At 40.5% G+C, this 8,556-nt stretch overlaps 2 protein-coding genes across 5 annotated transcripts in view; one reads left to right on the forward strand and one right to left on the reverse strand.

The window, feature by feature from the left end:
• The window catches only part of nisch (nischarin), a 31,534-nt gene extending 28,939 nt beyond the window's left edge, over positions 1–2,595 (reverse strand). The window contains exons 1-2 of one of the 4 annotated variants that reach the window (XR_006031213.1): positions 2,154–2,593; positions 85–168 (exon numbers count right to left, since the gene is read on the reverse strand). Coding sequence is in view for 3 of the 4 variants with exons in the window: in XM_042089265.1 (XP_041945199.1) it covers positions 85–168; positions 2,154–2,234 (165 nt within the window). In the remaining variant the exon portion in view is untranslated. Of the gene's footprint in view, positions 1–84; positions 169–2,153 lie in introns of all 4 variants that reach the window. The other 3 variants (XM_042089265.1, XM_042089266.1, XM_042089267.1) reach the window with 3 other exon arrangements.
• Positions 2,596–3,187: 592 nt separating this feature from the next.
• wu:fb55g09 lies at positions 3,188–4,820 on the forward strand. The gene has a single exon (XM_042089284.1). It carries the CDS (start codon positions 3,599–3,601, stop codon positions 4,223–4,225), a length of 627 nt encoding a protein of 208 aa, XP_041945218.1. The 5' UTR covers positions 3,188–3,598; the 3' UTR covers positions 4,226–4,820.
• The last annotated feature ends 3,736 nt before the right edge of the window (positions 4,821–8,556 follow it).

Raw genomic sequence — 8,556 nt, forward strand, 5'->3', positions numbered from 1 at the left:
TGCCCAGTTCATTCTTATAACAAACACAATATTCACATTAATCTGATATAGCTAAAAAACATGTGGGAATAAAAACAAACTCACCTTTTCATGCAAATCATGAAAATCACTGTAGCGGTGTTTTATAATCCACTTATGGTCTCCTACATTGACTTCAATTATGTATACCTAGGGATGATGTTATTAAACGTTAGGTGCAATGATTTCAGAGACAGAAACATACAGAAACCAGTAGTGCCCTTTATATTGGTGCAACAATAACAGCATAATGCATTCATTCTCATTCGAAAAGACAGATTTACGGGGTTCAAAGGAGTCAGCATTTTGGCACAAGGGTGATCACACATTCTGTTCTGGTGACCTTCGGGGTTGTTGTTTCACTTTGATATCTTGTGATTTCAGCAGTGTTGGGGAGTGTTGAACTACTGGAAAGTGTGAATTAGTATGCATATTTTAACAACATTTTGCAGTAACTGGTAGTTTAACTATATTTGTATGGTTATAGTGATTCAAGTAGTAAGTTAAATTACTTGTTTTGTTGTTTTTGTATAGTTTGTGACTGTAGTTAAAAGGTGCTCTAAGCGATAAAGCCACTTCTGTTGACATTCAAACAGAACAGAGAGCTTGCTTACTATTCCCTCCCCCTCCCTCCCTCCCTCCCGTGCAACGCGCATCTCATAGGTGATTGGCTGGAACCGTTTGTTATGTTTTTATGGTCCAGACTGGACCAAGTTGTTTTTGTTGCCGTTTTTGGGGCCTGGGCTGTCCACAGAGACTGTGCTTTTTTTACAGTGTATTCAGGGCACAGGCAGCTAGAGGATGGTGAGGTGATGTTTGCAGTATGTGACAAAAAATGTTTTAGCATAGAAACCGTGTAACATCGCTTAGAGCACCTTTAACTACTGGAACTACAAACAGTTTGTCACCATAGGTTTCGATACTGTACTCCATTTGAGCCCTTCCATCTTTTTCCTGTAAACCACTGAGAATGCAGACACGTTGGCAATGCATTGGTCAACCACCACGACACACACTTAATCTCTGTGTAGTGCAAAAAGCGTGGCCATTGATCAATGCTCAGACAGTAAAATCAAATCTTAGCCCGAGTAAATATCACAGTGGCCATACTTCAAACATGTGACTGACTAGTTCCACCAACCATAGATATGTTTTTACTCACGACCTATGTAAGCCAAGAGTATACACTTTATACTCTCTCTACTGCAACACCATCATCAAACAAGTCTAAACACGCATACAGTAGGCCTAAATCTTAATTTTGGTTAGGTATGATCAGTGTGCAATAATCGCCATTCTACATCACACGCAATACATTGTGTGAACTTTATTTGCAAAATAACTGCTCTCGGTAGCTTTACGTAACTACCCTAACCCTAACTATATGCAACTACTCACTAGGGGAAACCGTCAGACTATTGATCATCTTCTTGTTGATTCTACATCAAAGTATATCCGTGGTCGAAAGTGGCAATTTATCCAGTGTCAAACTTACCATTCATAGGCTAAATCTCGCTAGGAAGTGTTATCCACTGTCGCCAGTTCACCGTTATCAAAACATGAAACATGCACGTAATCTATCTATCTAACGATAGATTTACACACTAAATTGAGAATTAAGCTAGAGGCAATGTCGAAGGTATATGGCTGGGTTTAGCCTACCTTTACTTTATGGCTATTATGAATAAGTCATATAAATTACGCTAAATCTTGTGACTAACACTAGACCGTTTTTCCCCTGATCTTCTACACCCTGGAGCGCTTTGGGTTGCAAGCATATTAAATGCGCTATATAAATAAAGTTACCTTACACCCATAACAAGCTAGCTATTATGTAACGTTATCAACAAAAGTGGGACCTTTGATTGGCGAACAGGACGGCTAACGTTATGTTAGCTAACGTTAAGTTAAATACCTAGCTTCTAACTGCTAGCAAGAGCAAGCTAACTCCCTGAAATGTGTGTCAATCTTCGATTTATGCCACTACGAAGCACCTTTATGCATTTTCATAAAGTATGTATCATTGCCTATTAGAATGTCCGAACAAGACAATGTCGAAATACCCGTTTCTGTTTGTTCAACTAAGGTTAGCTAGCTGGGATAGTAACCATATTTAGTTGAAGCAATAAACCTACGGTATAGTTGTCGACGAGTTCTGATCCCACGATGCAGACTTTCTTCTCCAGGGTTTCCTCTTGGTATTCAGCACAGTCCATCACGAAATATTAAGTTAGTGAACAATACCATACAATCTCAGAAAAGCACACGGTTTGGTCGGTGCAAATTACGCCTAACGTTTATGACAGGTCTCAAGCGACACAGAGCTGGTTTTCGCCCTTGACGAAAAGCGCCGTATCAAATTCAAATCTAACCAACTCTATATAAAAAAACAACAACAAAACATGGTCTACTTTGAGACGCCCCATCGATCCTTTGTCTCGAGGCTCTCTTTACATATTTACATCTCTCTGAATTAATCAACCCTCCCAATCAGTCTCATGCCCAGCTGACTCTGGAACAGCGGATATGCGCCAGATCCATTTCAGACTCAGCAGTTGTTGGACCACATCCTGCGACGCGCGGAATTGGTCAGTCACAGCCTGTGTTCATTTTTCATGAAGATTGTGTAAAGAATCAGAAGAATGTTTTCAGTGCGGAAATAATAGTCTACTGCTCCGTGGTCAAGCGTTGTGGAATGGCTATCACCGCCGTAAAAAGCATGCTTTGTGAACATAGATTGCTAATATCAGACTTTCTAATTCAGAGATGACAAATTAATTAATTGATTTTTATTATCCATGTAGCCTAACCATACTAGGCCTACAAACTACAGACTACATACATCTATGCAAGTCTGTGGACTTCAAGCAAACACCGAACCGAACCGCCAGGGTGCGTAGAGCAGTAACCAGTAACACCATTAAAAGTTAGACTGTCCCATTTGCTACAAGAAGGCTAAAGTAAGCAACACATTTCTCCAGGATGAATTTACAGCTTTAACTTTTTATATTAGAAGTCAGGTTATTTGCACGACACTTATTTCTTTACATTGCACGAATGAATGGAGTAGGAACTGAAATGACAAAACAATTGTGCCCCCCCCCCCCACGGAAACTGGGCTGTTAGAACAGTCCAGCAGTTTACTATGCAGTGCCATGAGAAACGGACTGTCATTCTTAGCGGAGTATTGGTAAGCAAGCACAATTTTGGGAAGCTGAGTTTTGGTTGTTAGTACCACAGTACAGTAAGATACAGTGACGTGTTTGTCTTCATTGACATTTAGGCTAGATACAAATTGACATTAGGCCTATATCAAATTCAACGTGAAGGGGCTTGGTGGTTATCCCCGAGCGCGTCAAGCTGCCTGTGTCACAGGCATTACGCCAGGCTATGTACCACCAAAAGCCAGTTGTGAAGAAAAAAACAGAAAAAATCAAAAGGTAGACTCTTGGGTGTATCGTGTGGTGAATCACGATAAACAAAGCCTAATTAGTTCAGAAATTTAAATATTCGGCTAGCTGCTATTTGCAGCTGAAGATTATGTGAGTGGGGAACTCGCCCGCTGCGTTCCGGAGTAAGAATGTGTGGCAAGGGCATGGTACTATGCCAGGGGCTTTACAACAGACAGTACTGTAAAGACAAGTTCACGGATGATTCGAGGAGAGACAGCAGCAAACACTGGTACAAGTGCGGAAAGCAGCAAGGATGTCAGGGGAAAAGGAGAAGGGCACATGGATATCCCGAGCCCCGCAGACTGAATCGACGAAGACCACGTCCATCAGGTACGGTCTTGCGCCCTGTAAACATAAAAGGAAACAGGGCACCAGGTATGAGAGCACCAAGAAATACAAACCAGTTTCTTATGCACGAAAAGTATCAGATGATGCATATGCGATCAGATTCCGTGGGAACGGAGAGTGGATCGGACTGTGAAATGGATTTTGCGGATATGGACTCTTATCTTGGTGTTTTGGAGAACGCTAGAGGCGCACTGTTGGACAGTCTTGAGCTCTCTTCAAAGCCATCAGCTTTATTTTGTCCTCAACAATTGGCCAAATGTCAAGCATATCCCTTCTTCGGCTTCGCTGAGCTTGATCAAGAGGAAAGTATGCAGTATTATCCATCTGAAGATGACGTTAATCAAAGTGAAGATTTCATGCAAAAAGACTTCAATGAATTTTGTAGTACTATTGCTCCACTTGTGTAAAGGATCTGTTTGTGTTCACGTCAGATTTTTAAATAATTTATGTTAAAGTTTCATTTGACGGGAGCAAAAATGAACCTTCCACATTCAGTTTTTTTTTCTGTAGGCCTGCATGAATTTGTCAAGCCTATGTTGTTTTGACGGGCGTTGGGGTAGGAGTGTGACTAACCAGCCAATCACATTTCAGCTTGTCCGATGGCAACACACTTCTTGTTTAAAGTTGCCCTATGCAAATGGTATTGGGAAATAAATTAAATTGGTTGTTGTTTTTGCTATTTCTGCATGTATGTGACGTAGACAGGTTACTACTCAGTGTCAACAATAAGGCAAGGCTTAGGACACGCAGGAAACGTGTGTGGGTTAGAAATTGATATCCTGGGCAGCCTATCTTGGAGTTGGTGCACTTGAAATGTCTTGTAGCCTACGGTGTCTTAATGGGGATGTATGTTACTAATAAACTAGATATATATCTATGGGATAAACAATTAGCATGTCATCACAAGCAAGCGTTTTACCTTATTTACTGCAGATGTGACTCATTTGATACTCAATCATAATACTACTTCTGTGCAATAAAGAAGTGCGACATCTCCAAGTACATCTCGATCATGACGTGTCCATAAGAAAATGAGAAAATGTAGGCCTAACATATTCAACGATTAGCCTATTGAAGACCACGGGACCAGTTGCTTCACAGTTCCTTAACTTAAGAGTGATAAGCGCTCATGTTAACTTGGGGAAGTGGAGCCTCGCTTCGGTAGGCCTATGCCTATTCTAAATGGCTGCTTTTAAGTGTTCTGTTGAAGAGAAGTTTAAATTAAAATAAAAAAGATAGGGCCTACTGAAAACAAGTGGGTTTGAACCTATGCCGCACTTAACAAAGCTTCAAGCAGGCTGATACGTTACCAAGAGCACCACCTCACATTTATTAAGTAGGCCTATATGCAGCAGATTATGTGGCTGTTATAGCCTATGCAGAGGTTCTTAAAGTGTGGGGCGGGCCCAGTGGGGAATAGAGACATGACAGGTGGGGCACGAGGAACAGGAAGGAATTTGTATTTTGTGCCTATCTTTAATAATGCCTTTTTTTTTTTTTTGACAAGGAAGATCATGAATTCAAAACAAAATAGCCACACACAAACATAAGTGTCATTAACAGACTAGGCCCTATATTAAAATAACATCTTGATGCAGCGCACCGAGATGGGAAATGTAACGTGGAACCAAAATGCGAAATCAAGTGGGGCTTCAGAATTCCCCACCTCCAAAATGGGGAATGGCAGAAAAAGTTTGAGAACCACTGGACTACTTTTTTTCGGCACTTGATCTTTAAGACATTCCAGAACCTTTGTGTTTTGACAACTGACCTCCAGGCAGTCGTAGCCTACCTTTTCAAGCCGTGGTAAACAACACTAACCTGACCCTCGCCAGATGAATTTCGTTCCGCTTAGCTCCGCCTAGCTTCACTCACATCCATCTGGGACCTCTTCTATAGAGTGGCGAAGTCCCGCCCCTTCTGTTTGCCTCCATGGGACCTATCTTTCAAAAAAATTTGAACGGCAGTCTATGGCGGAAAAAAAAAATATTTTCTGATCCCGGTTGACTTGTGCCTTGAATTACCCATATGATGTTTGTCAATTTTAAAGACAATTTTTCATGTAAAGACATTTGCAGTTTGTTTCGTAACTATTGAATTACAACATTGTGAAAGATCGTAATTCCAACGACTACAAACCCATCAGTCGCGCTAGTGACGTTAGCTCATTCACAGCCACACTAGATTGTACAAGCATACCAGCAACAGGTCTTAATTGGGCTTTCCTTGCCGAAGAAAATACCATGAGTCAGAGGATTAAACACATCAGGTAAGTTGTATTTGTCCATAGACTGTACATTACATACTGTTAAGTGACATAGCAGGCAGCAAGATGCAACCGTTAACTAGCATAACAGCTCTTATCGTTTCATTACGTTGGTGACGTACATCGTTCGAGACGCGAGATGTAGTCCACTGAGTGGATTCGCACAAAACCAACATAACTTTTGAAGTCTATCGAACAACAGTACTTTCTTGACGTGAAAAATTATCTTTTAAATTCACACACATCATATGTGAAATTCGTGGCACAATTCAAACTGGACCAAAAAATAATTGTTATCTCTCCATTAACTCCCGTTCATAATTTTTGGAAAGAAGTAGAAGGGGCGGGACTTCGTCACTCTATTGAGAGTGATTTCTGCAACCGACTTTATGGTTCAGCCAATCAGGACGCAGGGCAGGAGTTTCATAGATGTGACGTATTAGAGAAGTGACCGTGAGACTGTTATCAGCGTCACGGGTTGGCTTCGATGTGAGTGGTTGAAGTAGCACGTCAATAGATGACAGACAAGTGGCTTATTCAATCATATGCAAGCATTTTTTGATTAGGCCCAGCCTTCTGAAACACCATTCCAATGGATCGGTTCCAGATGGATGAGTGGAGCTAGGCGGAACGAAATTCATCTGGCGAGGGTCAGGTTAAAACAACACGGGATAATGTTTTAAAAATGATAGCATGGTCCGTTCACTCGTCCAACTCAAGACCTATAAAGTAGGTTACATTATTTCAGACATAAATAATTGGTGATTTGTCAAAAAGGTTAATCAAATTAATTTATAACTATAGTTTATTTCTATAGCGTAGCCTATTCATAGTAGGCTCCAAAAACAATTGGCCTAGTCAGTACTGTTAGTAGGCGTAGCCTACATATGGTTTTCCAATTGATTGAGTCATGAAAAACGAATGCACACACACTGCCTACTTTAAAGTTTCATGGAAGATAATTTCTGTAATTTGGTGTACACTGATCAATTATTGCCTCTCCCACACCAACGCAAATAGCAATAGAAACCTGAACGTGTCTATTTTCTTCTGTGATTATTATGTTAATGCTTTACTAGGCCTACTCAACTGAAATTGAAATATTTACACACAACTTATAGATACACTTATATTTCAAGTCACTGTATTTAGAAACATAATGTGCACAGAATATAGAGGGCTCTTTTATTTTTGATGTCTTGAAATCACATCAATTTCAATTTAATATCACTTATAGAGCGCCAAAACATTGCACATGTTTCATGGTGCTTAACAGAGTGTTAAACAATCAGAGAAGGCCCATGAGTAACACGGAAAAACTCCCTAGAATTGGAGATACATATAGGAAGAAACCTTGAGCAGATCCACAACTCAAGGGCCTGACCCATCTGCCTAGGGTCTAGGGGCTGTTTACATGATAAAAAAATAAAGTTAGTTAGGTGTAGAGAATAGAACATGGTGTTTAAAACCACCTGAGGTATATGTTAGAAAGAGGTGGGATGGTTACATATACAGTATGATAATGCATGAATCCTATTTAGTGTCAGAAGTTCAATGTCCAGTCATTTGGATTTCTAAAACAGCTTTAAATACAGGATAACTAAAGGCTTCACACATGATCACAATGTGACAGGTGACATCATTTTGCATGAGTAATCATTATAAATTTAAATCGAAGTTAAACAAATTTAAAGCCGTGGAAGAAAGAAAACAAACTGTAGCTTTAAATACACTGCCTTTCCTATGAACTGGCACTGACACACAGACAATAGTAAGAGAGGGAGGGTTGTGGCAATGAACCAAATAGGGGATAGAGAATATCCTATCTATAACATGCGGCTCCATCTATAATGAATCGGAATTGCCTACCTACACTGAACTCCTGAAAATAAGACATTGCAAATGAATGGAAGAAGATGGTACACCTTCAATTGTCATAGACATGAAATAACGTACCAGTGTGACATTAACCACATACATTCTCTAAAGAAAATTCATAAAAGAGAATATGCTTGTATTGCACTGCCTTAGCAATGAACTCTGGAGTCGTCAGGATTACCCCAGAGGTTTGTGGTTGTCCATTGAGAATCAGGCCTGTTCCCCTCCCCCGTGTGTACCAAAAGACACTGAGCAGGATTATGCACAGCCATAATGACATAATGGCAAAGCCCAGTTCAAACCACCCCCTCCTCCACTTGCGCTCACCACTCATCCTTTCTCTCTCTAATCTGCCCTCAATAGCCACGTTACAGTGTTCAAGGCAGAAGGGCCATGGGAAACATATCAAACACTTACATATAACATGCATGCATTCCCTCTTTTTCACAGGAATTCTGATGTGAATGTACCTCTTACACATCAAAGCATAAACATACTGAACTGTGTTACTGCTCACACAAACACAGCACGTTTGCACTGCCCATATAAAGGGCTCAACCAATTGCAAGCCTTTAAGGCTCATATTACAGTTAG

The sequence above is a fragment of the Alosa sapidissima genome, chromosome 4 (genome assembly GCF_018492685.1).
Source record: "Alosa sapidissima isolate fAloSap1 chromosome 4, fAloSap1.pri, whole genome shotgun sequence".
NCBI classification, from domain to species: Eukaryota; Metazoa; Chordata; class Actinopteri; order Clupeiformes; family Clupeidae; genus Alosa; species Alosa sapidissima.